The sequence below is a fragment of the Chiloscyllium plagiosum genome, chromosome 3 (assembly GCF_004010195.1).
Source record: "Chiloscyllium plagiosum isolate BGI_BamShark_2017 chromosome 3, ASM401019v2, whole genome shotgun sequence".
NCBI classification, from domain to species: Eukaryota; Metazoa; Chordata; class Chondrichthyes; order Orectolobiformes; family Hemiscylliidae; genus Chiloscyllium; species Chiloscyllium plagiosum.
The window spans coordinates 65,691,280-65,711,342 of record NC_057712.1 but is presented as its reverse complement, the minus strand read 5'-3'; the positions used below and the strand labels follow the sequence as shown (position 1 = coordinate 65,711,342).

General features: G+C 39.8%; 1 protein-coding gene across 1 annotated transcript in view; it reads left to right on the top strand.

Moving 5' to 3' along the window:
- The window catches only part of lama2 (laminin, alpha 2), a 379,433-nt gene that overhangs the window by 327,065 nt on the left and 32,305 nt on the right, over positions 1–20,063 (top strand). The window contains exons 48-52 of the mRNA XM_043675023.1: positions 2,924–3,048; positions 7,217–7,379; positions 7,815–7,959; positions 8,046–8,184; positions 13,963–13,974. Of these exons, the coding sequence (XP_043530958.1) occupies positions 2,924–3,048; positions 7,217–7,379; positions 7,815–7,959; positions 8,046–8,184; positions 13,963–13,974 (584 nt within the window). The remainder of the gene's footprint in view (positions 1–2,923; positions 3,049–7,216; positions 7,380–7,814; positions 7,960–8,045; positions 8,185–13,962; positions 13,975–20,063) is intronic.

Here is a 20,063-nt window from a genome sequence, read left to right as displayed (position 1 = left end):
CACTTTTTTTGGAATGTAAGATGACGGCAACACAGTTGGCACACAGTAAGATCCCAGAATAACAAGTTCATAATGACCACATAATTAGTTGTAGAGAAATTGTTTAAGGAATAAATGTGGGCCAGGTCAATGGGAAAAAATCAGTTGCTGTTTCTCAAAACTGCATCATAGGATGGCTGTATCCAGTTGTAGGTACAGGTGGAGCCTTCATTTAACATCTGAAAGCAAAGGTCTCCAAGAATACAGAACTCCCTCAGTCCTGGACTGAAATGTTATTCTGAATGTTGTGTTCAAAGATGTGGAGGGGAAATTACATGCACAAAGCTCCAATCTGGAAGCAAGAGTGCTGAGCACTGAGCTACAACTATAACATTATGTATTAATCTTTAAGAATTAGTACTGTTGAATGTTTTTGACAGTTTAATTGCTTTGCTTTTTTGAGCACTGTGTAACATGTGTCAATGGACTGTAGACTTCTGGACATTATTCCTGTACTGATGTGCTAAGTTGCTGACTGAAAGCCAGACACTTCTTCATTGTTAGGGATAAATAGAGGCAGGTGTTAGAAAAATCCAAACAAATGTCAACTTTGTGCCACTGTTGTTGATCTTAAAACCAATAAATATGTGGCTGCACATCGACAGCCAAGCAAACAAATACACAGCACAGATTGCACAGAAAGATCAGAAAAATAATTGAAAATTAAAGGGAGCCTTTCTTACAATTCATGCTGTTTTCTAACACTTGTTCTGATGTTCATAGTTGGAAGCCATTTCCATAAGTAGACACATTATTGATTACAATTCCCAATAAACAGTGAATGCCGAATTGTATGAAACCATTTATAAGGGAAAATGTACATTGTTCATCAAATTGTCCCATTTTATTCATAGTGTCACAGATAGAGTGCGGGTTTTCAAAACAAATCCATCTCCCTAGTTTGGCCATTAGCAAATCATGATGTAATGTTTTTCCCTTTTTTAACAGTGGGCATGTATTCCCCAATTCCTTCTGTTTCTGGGCTCTGAATTTGCAAGGATTTCAACATCATTGTGGTAAAATTCAAAAACAGAAGTAGGATTTATTTTACACACTCTGAGTAATGGGGTTGGGGTTGGGGTGCAGATGGAGGGGAGACAAATGCTTTGCAATACAGGCATTCACAAAAGTAGATGGAGAGTTGGAATTGGTAAAATATAGTGATTATTCAATTAAGAGTTACTTATTTACAGAATTTTAATAATACAGAGACAATTTAATAATTCTTTACCTTTTTAAGGTGAAATCCAAAGCCCAAAGTTGGCGTAAGTGATCTGAAGTTCCTTTCTGGAGGGGTTGGTTGAGGAATTTTAGGCAGTTTCTTCCCATTAAAAATCTTGTCAAAAGTCTGCTAGGGAAGTTTTATTGAAATGTAACTTCTAATTAGCAGTTTTGATCAAAGGAAATTTCATTTGCAGTGCATGATGGTTGGTGGCATTTAAAAGACTGGTGACTGTTCCTTTACAGCCTGGAGTTAGGGTTCTAGATTCAGTCAGTGTTGTATGGAGCAGCACTGACCCATTAACTGCCTGTGTTCCCAAATCCTCTCTTCAAAAGGGATTCAAAACTACAGGAGTCATGTGACCAAACACCTGATTGAGGTGAAGCAGTTAACCTCAAGGCAAAGGCTTGTGTTGCAGAGAGCTTGCTGTTCATGATCTGTTCTGGTGGTTAACCAGAAATACATTAACATATCATATAAAATGGGTGTGACTTGCAACAGTATTGTGTAAGAGTTTCTTTTGGCAATGATTATTTGGCAAAGCAGACTGGAATAGAAGCTTTCAATTGTCTGGCTGAAAAGAGGATTGTGGAAGGTTGTTGCCAAGTCCAGTCTAACGATGACAGTTTTGTGGTCTGTTTGCATATTTTTAAAACATAAGTGAGTTTCAAAAAAAAGCATGCCAATCTTTAGCCATTTAAAAATACGCAGGAAAACTCAATATTAATTATAAGCTTTTGGAACATATAAATATACTGCAAAGAAGTGTGGCTGATTCATCTTATTTTACCTGACCTGTTAAAGTTAATATGTCTAGCAGCCATCTCTGGATTAATAAATGTGACACTTACTGCCATAGTCACTTCTCTGTACTCTACACAGTCAGAGTTATACAGCATGCAAACAGACCCTTTGGTCCAACGAGTCCATGCTGAACATAATCCCAAACTAAACTAGTCCCATCTGCCTGGTTCTTGCCCATATCACTCCAAATCTTTCCTATTCTTGTATCTATCCAAATGTCTTTTAAATGTTGTAGTTTTACCTGCATCCACCACTTCCTCAGGAAGTTCATTCCATATACGAATCACCCTCTATATAAAATAAATGCTTTTTTTGTCTTTTTTAAATCTCTCTCCTCTCGCCTTAAAAATATGACCCCTAGTTTTGAAATTCCCCATCTTAGGGGAAATCCAACTAGCATCAACTCTATCTGTACATCTCATTATTTTAGCCCAACCTACATCTCAAACAGGTCCTGGTTTTTTCAGCTGCCATTTAGGTGGCAGCATTTTTTACTGATTCAACTGAAAATACAGTGGATCTGTAAATAAGTCAGGCTGCCTGATCCTCTAAGGCATTGAGATTTTTAATTCCTGATCCATTAAGGCAGTTAAATCGAGAGTATTTTATGGAGTCAAAGTTAAAAAAACTTCAATTTGAAGACAGGCAAATTGTTTATTTTTGTTTCTTAGTTGATTTGACACCAGTGCATTTACTTTTCACACCATGGAGGTGACTATTAGTTTATGGAACAGCTGGAAGTGAATTACAAACTAATCTTTCACTTAGAAAATCTCTGCTTGTAACTGAAAAAACACAGATGATAATATCAATTGTGTCAGTATTTTAATTATCATTCTTTTTGTAAACTCCTTGAAGAAATCAGATGTCGTCAAAACAACCACTTTCTCGGGCTGTATGGGAGAAACTTCACTGGATCGTAAACCTATTGGATTATGGAATTACAGAGACAGACAGGGAGAATGCAAAGGCTGTGTGGTGAGGTGTGTATTCCTACTTTTTCTAAGTAAGCTTCCTATGCCAGGGAAATTATCACTTAATTCTATTCCTTTTTAATTTATGTTCATTCATTCATGGAATGGGGTGTCACTAGCTATTATTATCTGTCCTTTCTTGCCCTTGTGAAGGTGGTGCTGAGTTGTCTTTTTGAACTTGAGGTGCCTGAGCAAGCGTTTTAGTTCAAGGGCAATAAAGAGTGAGAAGTGAATGTTTAGCCTTGCCCAAATTTTTAAGAAGTATCAGAAATTCACAAAAGAATGGGGAATGGGTCTGGGTGGGGGCGGGTCGGTGTGGACTTGTTGGGCCGAAGGGCCTGTTTCCACACTGTAAGTAATCTAATCTAAAATAAGTGACGTAATTTCCAGCTTCCTGCTAGGGGTGCAAAATTAAAGTGGAGAATTAGTGTCAGCTTTGAGTACAACTACAGTCACTAACTCCATTTGTTCCATCATACTTGTGCTTACTGTGTGAAAGAGCTATCCAATCAGTTATATTCATCTACTCTTTTATTCTAAGCCATCATTTCTTTTTGACCTTTCATAAAAATTCAATTATATCTCTAAAGTTAACATTTGATCTATTGCCATCACACTCTCAGGCAGTGCATCTCAGCTCAAAATAACTCTGCAAAAACATTTATATACATCTCTATTCTAATTCATTAATTAATTGCATAAATCTATGCAACTGATTAATAATCTTTTTCTAGTGGAATTACTTTGTTTTTTATTATAAAAAACTTGTAATTTTGATTGTCACTTAAATGCCTTCTTAAGTCCTCTACTCTAAGGAAAATGACCCTATTTTCCTGGTCTTACCCTATTATTGAAGTCTGCAATCCCTAGTATAATTGTAGTAAACAATAGACAATAGACGCAGAAGTAGGCCATTCTGCCCTTCAAGCCTGCACCACCATTCATTATGATCATGGCTGATCATCCTCAATCAGTATCCTTTTCCTGCCTTATCTCCATAACCCTTGATTCCACTGTCCTTGAGAGCTCTATCCAACTCTTTCTTAAACGAATCCAGAGACTGGGCCTCCACTGCCTTCTGGGGCAGAGCATTCCACACACCTACCACTCTCTGGGTGAAGAAGTTTCTCCTCATCTCTAACCTAAATGGCCTACCCCTTATTTTTAAGCTGTGTCCTCTGGTTCGGGACTCACCCATCAACGGAAATATGTTTCCTGCCTCCCGAGTGTCCAATCCTTTAATTTCTGCAGCCACTGCAAAACTTGGAAGAAAAGACTCCACGGGGAGGGTGCAGGGAGCAGGGTGGCCAAGAAGTAGTGAGCCTCCTAGAGGGTTGTGGAGGTATTGGCGTGGTTGCAGTTTAATACATGTGCAGATTTTCGAGAAGGTTATAATTCTTCCAATGTTCCCTGGGTAACAATTAAGCTAATTCAGTTGCAACCATCCAGGCTCTTCATCTATAACTTGAAGTTGCTGATTTTTTTCAATGAGTTCCAGATGCTGGAGGATTCATCTTTCTGGACAATTTCTGTGGAGTCAGCTGACCTATGGCTTTGTCTCCATGACAACTATTTCCTATTGGAAGATGTAGGACAATAATTGACAGTTTGGAAGTTTTGTAGATCCATGTTGGAGCCATAAAACTTGTTTGCATGATACTCCTTTGTCTGATATTTAAGACAACTTTATAAATAACAGCAGTTTGAGTTGTTTCTTCACAGTAATAAACCTTTCCATGGTATACTATGCTGACTTAACAAACAAAAGACAATAATTAACAGAGGGAAATGTTGGAGAAGCAAACTTAAATGCTTGTTGAGAGAATGGGTTCTCTATTGTAATCTTAAAGGATGTGGAAGATTTGGAGAGGAAGAAAATTCTAGAGCTAGAGCTGAGGCATTGGAAAGCACTGATAGAAACGATGGGTAAGGGGCAAGAGTCTAGAGTCAGAAGAACAAAGGAAGGAGGGGTTTAAAGCACTGTAAAAGGTTACAGGAAAACACCTTGTGAAAGATTGAAAATAACAATTTGAATTATATGTTTCAAGTATTGGAGAACAAGGAGGCATCCAATTTAATAGGAGTGGATTGAGAGTGAGAGACACAAAACCTAAAATACAGAGGAGAAACAGGCCATCCAGCTTTTTGACCTTGCTCTGCTAATCAATAAGAATGTGGCTGATTGGATTATGGTCTTAATCCATATTTTCACCTATGCCAAATCATCTTTGGGTCCCTTGTTGATCAAGAGTCTACCTACCTCTGCCTGCAAAACATCCAATGGCTGCCTCAACCATTCTCTAGTGAAGTTAATGCCAAAGACACAGAGCTCTCAGTAAACAAAATTCTTCTTTCCACGAGGAGTGAGAAACTGCTTCTTTTAAAACAGTACCCTAGTTCAAATCTCTCCCACAATGGGAAACATCCTGTCATGGGCACCTTCAAAAGTCTCCTCAGGATCTAATATGTCTCAATACAATAACCAGTTATTCTTCTCATCTGCAGTAGATACAAATCCAGACTGCCCAACCTTTTCTCCTAAGATTGGTCCCCCCCAAAAATCCAAGTGATCTCCAAAGTACTTTGGAGGCATTTATATCCGTTCATAAATGAGATCAAAACTAAACACTATTCTTGAGATTTAGTCTGACCAATGGCGCACAACTCCTTCAAAAAAGCTGTATTGTTATGTATCTTTCCTTCACAATATCAGTCTTCCATTTGGCTTCCTAATCATTTCCAATGTGTACACATTCAGCATTTGTAATTCATATGCAGACATCCACGTCCCTCTGTACCCCAGAATCCTAGAATCTGTTTTTCTATTCTTCCTTCCAAAGTGGATAAGTTCTCAGTTTCCAATAACGTACTTTCTCTGCCAATGTTTTTGCCCACTCATTTTACCTATCTGTATCCCTTTTCAGACTTCTTATGTCCTCTTTACAACTTTTTTACACTTTTTAACAACAAACTCAGTCCTTTCATTCAAATTGTTGATATAATTTGTAAGTAGTGCAGTGATCCCTGTGGTACTCCACTTGTCATATCTTGCCAACCCAATAATTACACATTTTAACTGACTTCCATGCTCCCTATAAACTAGCCAATGTTGTACATATGCCGATATGTCAGCTCCGACATAAGCTCCTAAGGTCCTAAGTTAAGAAAAGGAAGGCAAAGTTCTGGAAGAGCTGGACTTTACAAAGAGTATAGACTGAGAGGATGGTCAGAATAGCATTATAAATAGCAGAGTCTGGGGGCTTTCAGTCATAGAAATGGGAGTTGTTGGCAAATCCAACATTTATTGCTCATCCTGGTTACTCTTAAGAAGATGGTAGTGAGGTCCTTATTGAGTAACTTACTGAAATATTTTTGAAGCCAATTAGGAGTCTGCCACAATGGCATGGTTCTGACATGACATGTAAGTAAGGTCAGATAAACACAGCAGATTGGCCTTCAGGGTAGGAATAGTTGAAATAGATGGATTTTTTAAAAACAATCTGCGAACTTCATCGTCATGTTCTAGATACAGGACAGGATCTAGGTCGTTTTGGGAATCCTAAAGCTTTTAATTTAATTTAAGTTCCTCAGCTGACACAATGAGATTTGAAGTCATCTCTAGATAATTATTCCAGGCCTCTGGAGCACTAGTGGACAGAAGTGGAATTGTAACAATTAGAAAGTTGAAGATGGAAGTAGCAGGTACTATTCCTCAGAACTAAAGAGCAAGGACAGGTTTTGGAGGAGAATATGTTATTGATAGGGAAAGGCACAATTCTTGAGGAAATGTTGTCAAAACAGCTGAATATAAATATTGGACAAAGGAGTGTCATATGCATTTTTAAACTATTAACTTGCTTACTTTGCCAAGAAGGTCTTGTGGTTCAGAAGGTACGGTCTCTCTCTTTGAGACAGAAGCTCAGTTCAAAATCCCAGGCCAGGGCCTGTTGGCCTTGGAAGGAGAGATTGTACACAGTTACTTCTCCACAGTTCCATGACAGAAAGATATGAACATGAAAACAACAAAAAAATTAGCAACAATAGTTTTCCTGCTTCTACATCTATTGTATATTTTGTGAAGGCTCTGAAGTGACTTTATTCCTGAGTTTTAAATGAAGTGATTATGTCACTCAAAGTACTACCAATAAGATTCTTCACATTGCCTCCTTTTTCATAGTCCACAACCCACTGACACTGAAGGCACTGTACAGTTTGATGGAGAAGGTTATGCAGCTGTTGGTCGACCCACTCGCTGGAATCCAAATGTATCAGCAATTGCGTTCAAATTCAGGACTTTTACTGCAGATGCACTACTCATGTACCTTGCCACAAGGGATCTGGTAAATTCAGTATCAATGTATTGAAAGCAATTTTTTTCCCCAATTCTTTGTTTCCCACCGTGGGCGGCATGGTGGCACGGTGGTTAGCACTGCTGCCTCACAGCGCCAGAGACCCGGGTTCAATTCCCGCCTCAGGCGACTGACTGTGTGGAGTTTGCACATTCTCCCCATGTCTGCGTGGGTTTCCTCCTGGGGCTCCGGTTTCCTCCCACAGTCCAAAGATGTGCAGGTCAGGTGAATTGGCCTTGCTAAATTACCCGTAGTGTTAGGTAAGGGGTAAATGTAGGGGTATGGGTGGGTTGCGGGTCGGTGTAGACTTGTTGGGCCGAAGGGCCTGTTTCCACACTGTAATGTAATCTAATCTAATTCTCATGTCTGAATAGAAATCCACTGAATAATGTTTGCCAAATTTTAAATGTTGCTAAATTTTAATAGAAAGACTTCATGAGTGTTGAACTGACGAATGGACGAATAAAGGTTAGCTATGACCTTGGCTCAGGTGCAGTCAATATCACCAGTAAGGGACGTTACAATGATGGAAAATGGAAGTCTTTCACCTTATCAAGAATTCTGAAACAAGGTGTGCTTTTTTACAGCAATATTTTCACTTAAAAGATGCATTACAACTCTGCTTGATGATTAATCAATTCTTTTCTATTTTCGCAGCAAATATTTCCATACGTGATGTATTAAATAATAAGGAAGAAAGCTTCATCGTAATTTCCCCAGGAACGAACTTTGGTCTTAATCTTAAAGCTAATGAGAAGATATATTTTGGTGGTTTGCCTATATTGAAAAATTTAAGGTACATCTTTCTTCATTGATACATTTTTGAAGAGTTGTGGAAAGGATGTTTCCTCTTGTGGGTGAATCTAGAATTAGGGGTCATAGTTTAAAAATAAGGGGCACCATTTAAACAGAGATGAGGTGACATTTTTGAGTGTTCCGAGTCTTTGGAATTCCCTTCCTCAAAAAGCATTGTGTGAAAAATCTCTAAATATTTTTAGGACATAGGTGGATAGGTTCTTGATTACCAAAAGCAGATGAAAGATTACTGAAGGTCTGCAGGAATGTAGAGTTGAGCTTTAAAATCAGATCAGCAGTGATCCTATTGAATGGCAGGGCAAGTGGCCTACTTACTTCCCTATCCGAATGTCATTAAAGCAGTCTGTAGGGTTTTTCCACTGTATTACTTTAACATACTAAAACAGACATTTGTTCTAACTTGAGTGTATAAACAATGCAGCTACCTAATCAAGCTTAGCTTTTGCTCTGTCTCTTTGCGAGATGTGATATCCTCTTACTATGAAGGTTGGAGTTTTAAAAAAACAGCGGAACAGGAGTAGACCACTCATCCTCTCGAGTCTGCTCTGCCATTCAATATAATCATGCTGATCTGTGGCCTAGCTCCATATACATGTCTTGGACCTATATCCTTTGATATCCTCGCTTAACAAAAATTTGTCCATCTCAGATTTCGATTAACTACTGAATTAGTATTGACCACAATTTGAGGAAGAGAGTTCTAAATCTCCACTTCACATTGTGGATAGAAGTGCTTGCTTGTATCTCTCCTGAACAGCCTGGCCCTAATTCTTGGACTAGGTTCTCAGACCTTCAACTGATGGAAATTGTTTTTCCACCCTGTCTTAAAATCCAGAAGACCTTGATGTGTTAATATCCAGAAGACCTTGATGTGATTACCTCTTAACCTAAATTCTAAATAATAAAGGCCTAATTTGGCTAATCTCTCCTAATAACCTAACCCGAGGTCCAGGTATCATCCTTGTAAATAAAAACCGAAAGAACTGAAAGAAGCAAACACAGAAGTTGGTGGAAAAGTTCAGCAAGTCTGACAGCATCTGTGAAGAGAAATCAAGTTAATGTTTCAGTTCCAGTGACCCTTCCCCTGAGTTTTGAGGAAGGATCACCGGACCCAAAACGTTAACTCTGCTGTCTCTTTACAGATACTACCAGAATTGCTGAGCTTTTCCAGCAACTTCTGTTTTTATATCATCCTTTTAAATCTGTGTTGAATTCCCTCAAAGGCCAAAGCATCCTTCCTCAGGTGAGATGTCCAGATGTGCTTATCATACTCTGTGTTGTCTAACTGGGGTTTTGTATAACTGCAGCATAACCTATATTCCTTCTAATCCAGCCTTTCTGATGTGAGGCTGGAATTCCATTAACCTTCTTCACTATTTTCTGTATCTGTCCAAGGCATTTTAAACAGCTATACACCAAAAGACCTGAATCTCATTAGACATCTAATATTTAATATTGTGCCTTCTAAAAAAATTACCTGGGGAACTGAAATGGATAATCTCACACTTGATTATATTGAAATCCATCTGCCACATCTTTGTGCATTCACCTAAGCTATCAATATTCTGTTGTAATTTTATACTATCATCAAAACTGTCTACAAAACTGTCTGACTTTGTGTCATTAGCAAATTTGGATATTTGTCTTTTTATGTCATTATCCAAATGGTAATGAATATTGTGAACCATTGCAGCCCCAACACATCACTATGGGACACCACTAGTCAAGACTGCCAATTTGAGGCACTACCCATTATGCCAACTCTTTTTTTTTGCCATTTGACCAAATTACTATCAAATTTGTCCTCCATTCCTTGGGCTTCCACCTTTGTTAATAATCTCTTGTGTGGGACTTCATCAATAGACTCTGGAAGTTCATATAAACAACATTCATTGAAATACTTCTATCCACCACCTTTGCTACCTTTTCAAAAAATTCCGAGGTTTGTCAGGTGTGACCTGCCCTTCAGGAATTCATGCTGACTTTCCCTGATCAACTGAAAAGTTGTGAGGTAATCACTTATCCTATCCTTGATTATAGACTCCAACAACTTCCCCACGACATGGGAAGTTGATGAAGTAGGATGGCGTTAACGCTCTCTAGACAGAATTGGTGATTTGATGTTATTCCAAGCCTAGTTGCATTATCTTAAAAACACAGGAAAACAAACAAGCCACTTGGCCCATGGAGTAGGATCATATCTGATCTAGTTGTGATTTCAGCTCTATTTTCCTGTCTTCAGTCCATAACCATCGACCCCCTTGTTTTCCATCTGAATTTTGTTTTGTTCCCTACTTTCACTTTCAGGCAATAATTTTCCCCTACCACATTATGCTCAAGAAAAGCGGAGTGGAAAAGGAAAGTACTGGAGCCAATGCTTACTTAGTTTTATGGCATTTACAAAGCTATACATCACAACGTGCACTTTCTAACGCAACAGTTTTTGCCTGTTTTTAATCTTTGAACCCACAAGTGATTTCTCAGTTAATACTCACCATCTATATACAATGAAACACAGTCAATGTGCAATTAACAGAGCAGCAATACCAGAGAAAGAAGGTTGAATAATCTTGCATGAACTTAAAGCCCACCTCAACATTTTATGATGATAATGAGAAAGGTGCACTATTACAGAGAAAAAAACTGCCCAGAGTACTTAGAAATCAACTCGAAGCACATTGTGCTTGTGTCTAACTTGTACACATTAAGGTAACTATATATTCATGTGCACACCTGGTAGAGACCCTTACCCATTGCCTTACTCACTGTAGTGAGTATCATATACTTGAGTGTAAATTGACTAATATTTTCTGATTATTAATTTTAAGAGATTTGCTGTAATATTTCCAATACTCACTCATGGCAAGTAAAACTCACTGCCGAAGTAAAAAATTACCAAATTGAGTTCAACTCCAAAATCTACTGACGAAAGCCTCAAATGTTGGAAATACTTAGTGGACTAGACAGCATCTCTGTGAATTGATTAATAGAACCAACATTTTGGGATGACAACCTTTCCTCCAAACCCTGTCCATCAGTTCTAATGACAAATCATCAACCTGAAGTGTTGACTCGATATTTCCTTTCCACAGATGTTGTCTTATTTTCTGAAGGCTTCCACAATGTTCTGTTTTGAATTAAGATTTTCAGCATTTGCAGTACTTTGCTTTCACTGCATCTGATACTACTATTTAGCAGTTAAGCTTCATCTAATGTATAAATTCTAGCAATAGGCTGAATAGGCTGGGGTTGTTTTCCCTGAAGCATCGAAGGCTAAAGGGTGACCTTATAGTTGTTAATAAAATCATGAGGGACATGGATAGGTTAAGTAGACAAGGTCTTTTCTCTGGGGAGGGGGAAGAGAGTCCAGAACTAGAGGGCATAGGTTTAAGGGTGAGAGGGGCAACCTTTTCACGCAGAGGGTGGTGCATGTATGGAATGAGCTGCCAGAGGAAGTGGTGGAGGTTGGTACAATTACAACATTTAAAAGGCATCTGAATGGGCATATGAATAGGAAGGGTTTAGAGGGATATAGGCCAGGTGCTGGCAAATGGGACTAGATTAGATTGGGATATCTGGTCGGTTGGACCGAAGGGTCTTTCTGTGCTGTACATCTCTATGACTCTATATTGAGTACACCTCGGTGCCTTTATGACTCTAATTGAGTTTGCTGGAGAAATAAACCTTCACAGAGCTTAACCATGCAAGTGGTATGTTTACCCAGAAATTACTTTGGCAGAATCATGTATTGTCAGGAAACACTTTCTCTTGACATATAAATGTACAATCTGGTGCTAAAGAGAAAGGAAAAGATACTTGAATGAATAATAATCTAATTCATAAAAACTTTCTGGTCTAAGCCAGCTGTACTGTTTGGAGCAGTGATAATCTTGGGCTGGATTTTACATGCTTCTGTTGATGTCGTATAAAGTATGTCAGTAAAGTACCTGCCATATCTAGCTAAATAAGGAAAGGCAATTGTGGAGGGATGGTGGTCATGTTATTCATTCAATAATCTCAGAGCTGAAAATGTGTTGCTGGAAAAGCGCAGCAGGTCAGGCAGCATCCAAGGAACAGGAGAATCGACGTTTCGGGCGTAAGCCCTTCTTCAAGAATCTCAGAAGCCCAGGCAAGTGATTGATGGAAATGAGTTCAAATCCCACCACATACGTGCACACCCCCACATTCTCTCACACATAAACATACACACACACAGACACACACACTCTTACACTCTCTGTCTCACACATGTAACATACACTCTAACATACACACACTCTCAAACTCTGTCTCTCTCTCTCCCCCACTCTCTGTCTCTTGCTAACCCTCTCTCTCTCACACTTTCTCTCTGTCACATGCACACATTCTCGCACTCTCTCCCTGTCTCTCTCTCTCTCTCTCTTTCTCTCGCACACAAATAAGCACACACGTACATTACAGCACCTATCTTGTTCACGGACATTAACACATGTAGTCAGTATGTTGAGAAAAGTAGAATTTAATTTCAAACCTTTTCCAAAAATCAAGAGTTGGGGGAAAAAAATTAATTCAAAACTATCTCTGTTTCTTAAAAAGAAAACTACCATGAAAATTCCTTAGAAAATCTTTTATAATACCAAGAATTATGAAAAGCTTTGCTTTGAAAGGCAGTATACAATAAAACAGTCACGTGATTCAGAGTGCGCAAGCAAAATACTGAAGGTGTTGGAAATCTGAAATTTAATAAAAACAAAATATTACAAATATTCAGGTTTGACGATCTGTGTGGAAAGAAATCATAAAACCATAAGACCATTTGGCCCATCAAGTCAGCTCTGCCATATAATGAGATCAGGGCTAACCCAATAATCTTCAACTCCACTTTGCTACTTTCCCACCATAACACTTGATTTCCTTATTGATTAGAAATCTGTCTGTCTCAACCTTGAATAGACTTAATGTCCCAACTTGGCAGCCCTCTATGGTAAAGAATTCACCTTCATCTAAGAAGAAATTCCTCCTCATCTCTGTTTTAAATGGGCAATCTTAGTATAAGATTATTCCCCCTGTACTATACTCTTCCACAAAGGGAAATAAACTCTCTGCATCTATCCTGCTAAGCCATCAAAGAATCTTATGTTTCAATGAAATCTCTCAATGCTACTAAAGTTGAATGAGTACAGACCCAATCTACCCAACCCCTCCTCATGAGACATGCCCTCCATCTGAAAGCTCAACTTAGTGAGACTGTATATCCAATGCCTATATGTCCTTCCTCTGATAAGTTGCCCAAAAATGTTCCCAGAATTCCAATTGTATCTGACTGATGCAATTTCCTTTAAAGTAAAGGCCAACATTCCATTTACCTTCCGTCAATACCCTTATTTAAATTTAGCACAGTTGTTTCTGATCCAGGTTTCTCACTCTCACATAGAATGTTAAATTCGAGAAAGTTATGATTAATGTTCTCTGGGAGATCATTTATTCTGAGATCATGTATTAAACCTGCCTCATTATACATGATTAGATCTAAAAGAGCCTGCTTGCTGGTTGGATCCATAACATATTATTCTTGAATTCATCCTCATGCCACATTCTGCTAATTTGGTTTTCTCACTTTATATGAAGATTAACATACTAGCTTTATTACATGTCCTCGTTACTGATGTTGCCTGGTATTTTCAGCATTTTCTGTTTATTGTCAGGAATTTCCGAATAACTGAATGAATTATGTTAATGTAACCATTTTGTTTTCCTTTTGTACATTCTTAAAATCCAGTATGAAGGCCAGGTAAGGAGTGTTCAATTGCATGTTTTTTTTGCAATATATAATATTGGCTATTAAGGTGCTTAATTCCACTGCAATTTGCTGATCTGTACATCATGTGAAGCCAGCATTTCACATGCTTAGTGCCATGGGTGCAAGCTTTGTTCTCACTAGCCAGTCAGACTGCTTTCTGCTGTTGCGCTCTGGCAAGCAATGCACAGCAAATATCCCAATAAGCAGTATGCTTGTGCAAACAGCGATGCTGTATTTAAATGACTCATTGCTATTTGGGAAGAAGCTTTGATCTGGCCATTTGAGCATTGTTAAATTCCACTGACTCATTCTTGTAAGGTGCAGTATGTCAGGTGCTAAGGATGTTTACTGACCACCTGGGTTAAGACCCATGTTTAGCATGTAATCTGATAAACAGATTTTGAGAAAAGATTGGTTATAGTTGAATATATGATGTATATTTATATTGTGAAATAGGATTCTTTTCTACATTAGGTATCACTAAAATGGACTGAACATATCCCTGCCCTCTTAGAAATTGCTTCAGAACTTTAAATGAATTGTATGTTCATTTATACATTCATAGATGTAAGCATTCTGTCTTTTCCAAACTGCACATAATCTCCCATTATGGGTTTCTTTGAAAAGAGATGAATTATCTCTGATCTGTCTAGGATGTAATTCCACTGGACAGTGTTTTACATCTCAAAGTAGATGCATTGGAAACCTGTAGCCTACAGGCTCAGAAATTTGTACCTTGATGTGCCTAAAGGTATTAGATTAAGAGAGCACAGCTCAGATTATAAAGTCTTGTTGCTCTTCTATCTACACAAGCAATTATTTGCAGTTAGATAGCACTTTTAACAGAGTAAAATTCCCCAATTAAGGTGCTTCACAGGAAGATTGTAAGGTAAATTATGAGCCAAGACATACGAGCACATAAGATTTTTACTTGCAAAATGGGATGTGGAATATGTGGAGGCTCTCTGCAAAAGAAATGCAGCTGACTCCACTCCACACCATTTTGCTATGGCAATGGAAAATATTCAGACGATGAACCAATTTGCTTTTGTAAACCACACTTGACATTTGTTATGGGAGGCTCATGCTTGACAAATTTGATTGAATGTTTTGAGGAGGTTACCAGGAGCGTTCATTGGGGTAATGCATGTGACGTGATCGGTATGATTTCTAGCAAGGCTATTGATAAAACCAATGAGTACAAGCAGACTGGCCAGGAATGCAAACGGGATCCAAGACAAAGTGGTACATTGGATCCTTAATTGACTGAGAGGCAAAAAACAGGTTGCTGGCAGAGAAATGTTTCTGAATGGAAGTCAAATTCCAGTGGTGACTGCTAGTCTCCATGCTGGGTCATTTCCGTTTGTAGCCAACATCAATAATTTGCACTTAAATATATGGGGGAATGATCAAGATGCAGATTATGGGAAATTGTTCACATGGTAAATACTGAGGAAGATAACCAAAAACTGCAGGGTGAGATCAATGGAATGACTGGTCAGTGGGTAGAGAAGCAATAAATGGAAGTCAACCCAGAAATGTGTGAGGTAAACAACTGGGGAGGCCTAACAAGGCAAGGGGTTACACTACGAATCATAGGACCTTAGAGAGCAGTGAAAATCAGAGACTTTCGTGCGCATACCCACAGATCCCTGAAGACAGCCAGTAGACAGGTTGATTAAAAAGGCTTATACATTACTGACTCAATTAACCAAGAAATAGAATATAAGACCACAGAGATTATAAAGTGCTGCTTAGGCCACAAGTGTACACGCAGTTCTGGTTACTATATTATTGGAAGGAAGTGATCGCACTAGAGATGGTACAGAAGAGATTTACCAGAATGCTGCTTGAGTATCAAGTCTAATTGGGACTGAGCCATGAAGAAAGATTGGGTAGACTGGCATTACTTTCCTTAGAGCAGCAAAGTTGAAAGGGAACCTGAAAGCTATATAAGTGAGGGATTGAGATCAAGTGGATAGAAAGACACCTTTTCAATTTGTGGAGGAGTCAATAACCAGAGACCGTAGATTTTATCTAAAAGGTAGAAGGCTACGAGGAGAGTTGAGGAAGTTTATCACTCAAACGGTGGTGAGAGTCTGGAAGGCACTGCCTGATAGGGTGGCTATATCTCTCCTTACATTAAAGCAGTTGTAGCTTGTGATGCCAAAGCTTCCAGGACTATTGGTCAAATGTTGGTAAGTGGGACTCGTGTAGTCAGTTCTTCAGTGTGAACATGGTGGGTGAAATGGCCTCTTTCTGTCAGTATTGATGAGACACTGTCTCTATCACATGCTCAAAGTGTATCTCAGACTTGAAGCACACACTGTAAAGATGTCTCTCCTCATCTCACATTTGATCCTTTTACACCTTAAATCAGTGTCCTCGGGTTTTTGACCCATCTGCCAAGGGGAGCAGTTTGTCTCTACCACTTGCTGGCTGCAGACCTCCACGAAGCAGACTAAATTTGGCATTGTGTTTGGAAGGTAGCATTCTGCTTTAGGGCAATTGACTTTTTTCATAAATACCCAGTGCTTAGCTCATTACACATGCATGCATGGGTAGTTCAGACCTTGCAATGGGGCAAGGTAAAGATCCGTGCTCACATCTATACCATAGAGGATTGACTGTTTTGCTGATATATTTAAAAGGCGCCAAGTGAGGGCTCTTAGAATGGAGACCTGTAGTAGTCAGCCTGCCACCATTCCCTGGTCAGTCTGCGTCTGTTCCTCAGTCAGTTGTCTGCTATTTTCTGGTCAGCCTGCCTCTCATTGCAAGATACACACTCCCCTCTTGGCCAGCATCATTCATCCACACCCATTTAATTCCCACCTCCCTCAATCATCTTCTCTGCCCTGTGCAACATAATGTACTGCCACCCAGTCTCTATGATATGGCACAGTTAGAAATTCCCCGAAGCAGACAAGAGCAGTTGCTCAGTGCAAGTCCAGCATATACAGGAACTTATCTGCTGCACACTTCATCCTCCAGCCAGCCATGAGAAGGTAGATATTGTTCACTTGTGGAGAACTTGATTACCTTGATAAGTGGTACATAATTTAATTTAGCTGGTCTTTGAATGCACATGCAGGATAGGAAAAAACATGCAAAAGATTTCTGTGACCTGCCATGAGGATATGCAGCCTAGCTTAAGTTCCAAGAACTTGATTGCAAATCTTCTTCATGCTGTCAGAATTGTGATTTATAGCCTCTCACACAACTAAGTTCCCTACTGCCTTGCTACCATCACCAGGTGAAGCACAAGATTTCATCCTCCATCTGTGAATGGGGCAGCATGGTGGCTCAGTGGTTAGCATTGTTATCTCAGTGCCAGGGACCCAAGTTCAATTCCAGCTTCGGGCGACTGTCTGTGTCCAGTTTGCATATTCTCCCATGGTGGATTAGCCATGGGAAAGGCAAGGTTACAAGGATGTGGTAGAGCAGGTTGGTCAGTGTGGGATGCTCTTCGGCGGGTTAGTGTGGACCCGATGGGCCAAATGGCACGCTTCCACACTGTTCAGATTCTATGACTCTATATCTAGACACTGCATGATTTTGAACACCTTAATTGTATCACTTCTCAAGCATCTGGAAGAACAACTCCTCTTTAAGCTATCTATCCATGTAACTGACATGCTCAAACCCCTGGAACTCTTCCTGAAGCCTTCACATTCCTCTTAAAGTGTGGCTCCAAAACTTAATGCTTGCATTGAGGTTGAACCAGTGTTTTATAAAAGTTCACTCTAACTTCCTTACTTTATATACTCATTGTCTCTATTTTTAATGCCAAGATTTTGTATGCCTAATGAATCACTTTCTCAATGTACCCTGCTGATTACAATGATTTGTAGACTGGCAGGAGGCTGGAAGAACACAGCAAGCCAAGCAGTATAAGGCAGTGGAGAAGTCTATGTTTCGGGTATAATCCTTCTTTGGGACCCAAAAGCATCTGCAGTGTCGGCAATTTCTTTTGTCTTTAACCGATTACAATAATTAGGACATGAAAGCCTCCAGGTCCCACTTCTGCTGCTGCATCCCTATAGGATTGTATACTTCATTTAAAGTGGCTTTGCCTTGTTCTTGCCCCCAAAATGTGCCACTTTCTTTCAGACTAGGGGAGGCAATCATCAGTTTGTTAAAGAGGCCGGCTGTAAGGAGAATTTTAAAGAATGACAGAGAGGTACAGGGCAGCTTTAAAGTTTCAAGCCTAAGTGGGTAAAGGCACAACCGTTAATGGTGGAGCACTTCTACATCACCATGATTGCTCTTGAACCAACTCAGCCGTCACTTCAGGCCTTCAGCAATTTACTTTGGGCGAGATAGAAGCCTGTGACTTGAATGCTTCTGCCAGGCCATCTTTCCAACAGGGCCAGTATATTCCTTATACATCTTCATGAGATGCTTTAACATTGACGTAGACATGCATACTTTTTGCCTCTTAGTTTGCTTTCTCAGCACTCACTCACTTTAATGAGTCATGTTGCTTTCTTAGCACACAAAGACTTAAGCTCCCAGTGAAAGGCCACCAGCCTCTGTAGCTTGCATTGCTTTTTAGCACCGGGCAAGAGAGAGAGAGAAGCAGGCAGCTTGTGACATTGGGGAGCACTGAAGAAGGAATACTTTACTCAGAAAGGGGTGGACATGTTGCTGACTGGCACCAGGCTACCTCTGCATCAGAGCTGCCAGCTCTGTAGCAAACACTGCATGTGCTTCAAGCAAATCGTGAACATCAAAGAGGAAGACTCCTTAGTGGAGTGAAGGGGGATCGGTTGGGGACACCCCCCTGCAGTCTATCAAAGACCCCACCTAATTACGCAATGGGAGCTTGGCCACAGCCAGTCCTGCATGTCAAGTGCAAGCAGTCTGGAGATTACAGGTAGGTCAGTCGGGATGCTTCTCAGACATCAGTCCATGAACTGGGTCAAATTCTCCTGAAATGAGACAAAGGGATTGATGATGAAAGTGGATGCTAGAGTCATTCATGGTGATGCATCGGCAGGAGAGATGTTGAGGTGGCTCTAGTAAGAAGTACAGAGGGCAAGAAGGATTGGAAATTTGGGAGGACGAGGTGAGTGAGAGCCCTTGAGTGGACATGATACATGCAGCAATGAGAGTGACCGAGCATTAGCCTTGAAGATGCGTGAGCAATGCTTGAGTTAGATTGAATGCTGCCCTTCCTTTAGTGTGAGGCAATAGAGACAGAGGGCATTTCATCTTGTGTAGCTCAGGAGAACATTGACATTTCTTATGACACTGCTAGCTGTACGCTTTCACCATGGCTTGCCAACGCAGTTTCAGTCCAGGTTGTCAGAGTCTCTTGCTATGGTTTCCTTTGGTCAGCAGCAGTAAAGACTGCTATCCTCTCCACCAAACTGTCTTAGAAGTGAGGATCTAGCTTATTTTTCCTCAGACATTTTCAGAGTGGTTTGAAGCGTATTTCCTGGCTTGCTGTGTCTTAATTGGTGTGCAGATGGACTTTAAATATGGTGGCCGAAGTATGGAAGCTGGAAGATCTCATCAGGGACAAGCACTTCGGCCTCCGTCACCACACTTTCTCTAACAAATGCATCCAACAGTCTGGTTGCATAACTTAAAAGGTGAAAAGTGATGTGTCTTTATCTTCAACAGTGTTTTTGCCTGTTACAGCAATATGTACATTATCTCCCACAATATAAGAAACTGGGAGCATTATAGGAATACAGAGTTCAACAGAAGTTTATTGCAGTGAGTTATTACACACAAACGTTAGATTATAACACTGCAACATTGAACAGCATGCTTCCAGTAATGTCTCCTGCTCCATATGACCCTGGGGTAAGATGGAACATGATGCCTTTATACCCTCTGGTCACATGTAATGATAGAGTAAGGATATGATGAGCAAGTCTGTTCGAGCTAGGCAGACATTACTAACTGTCATTACCAGCATAACAAAAAATGGAAGGTTGTATAAAAACATTTGCCACAGGTCATGGTAGACCAGATGCCATGTAACTGATCACTATGCGTTAACCATAAATGGAAAGATTCAGCCCTTTGTTGCATGAACTCAGCAAGGAACCTCAAACAGCATTTTCTAG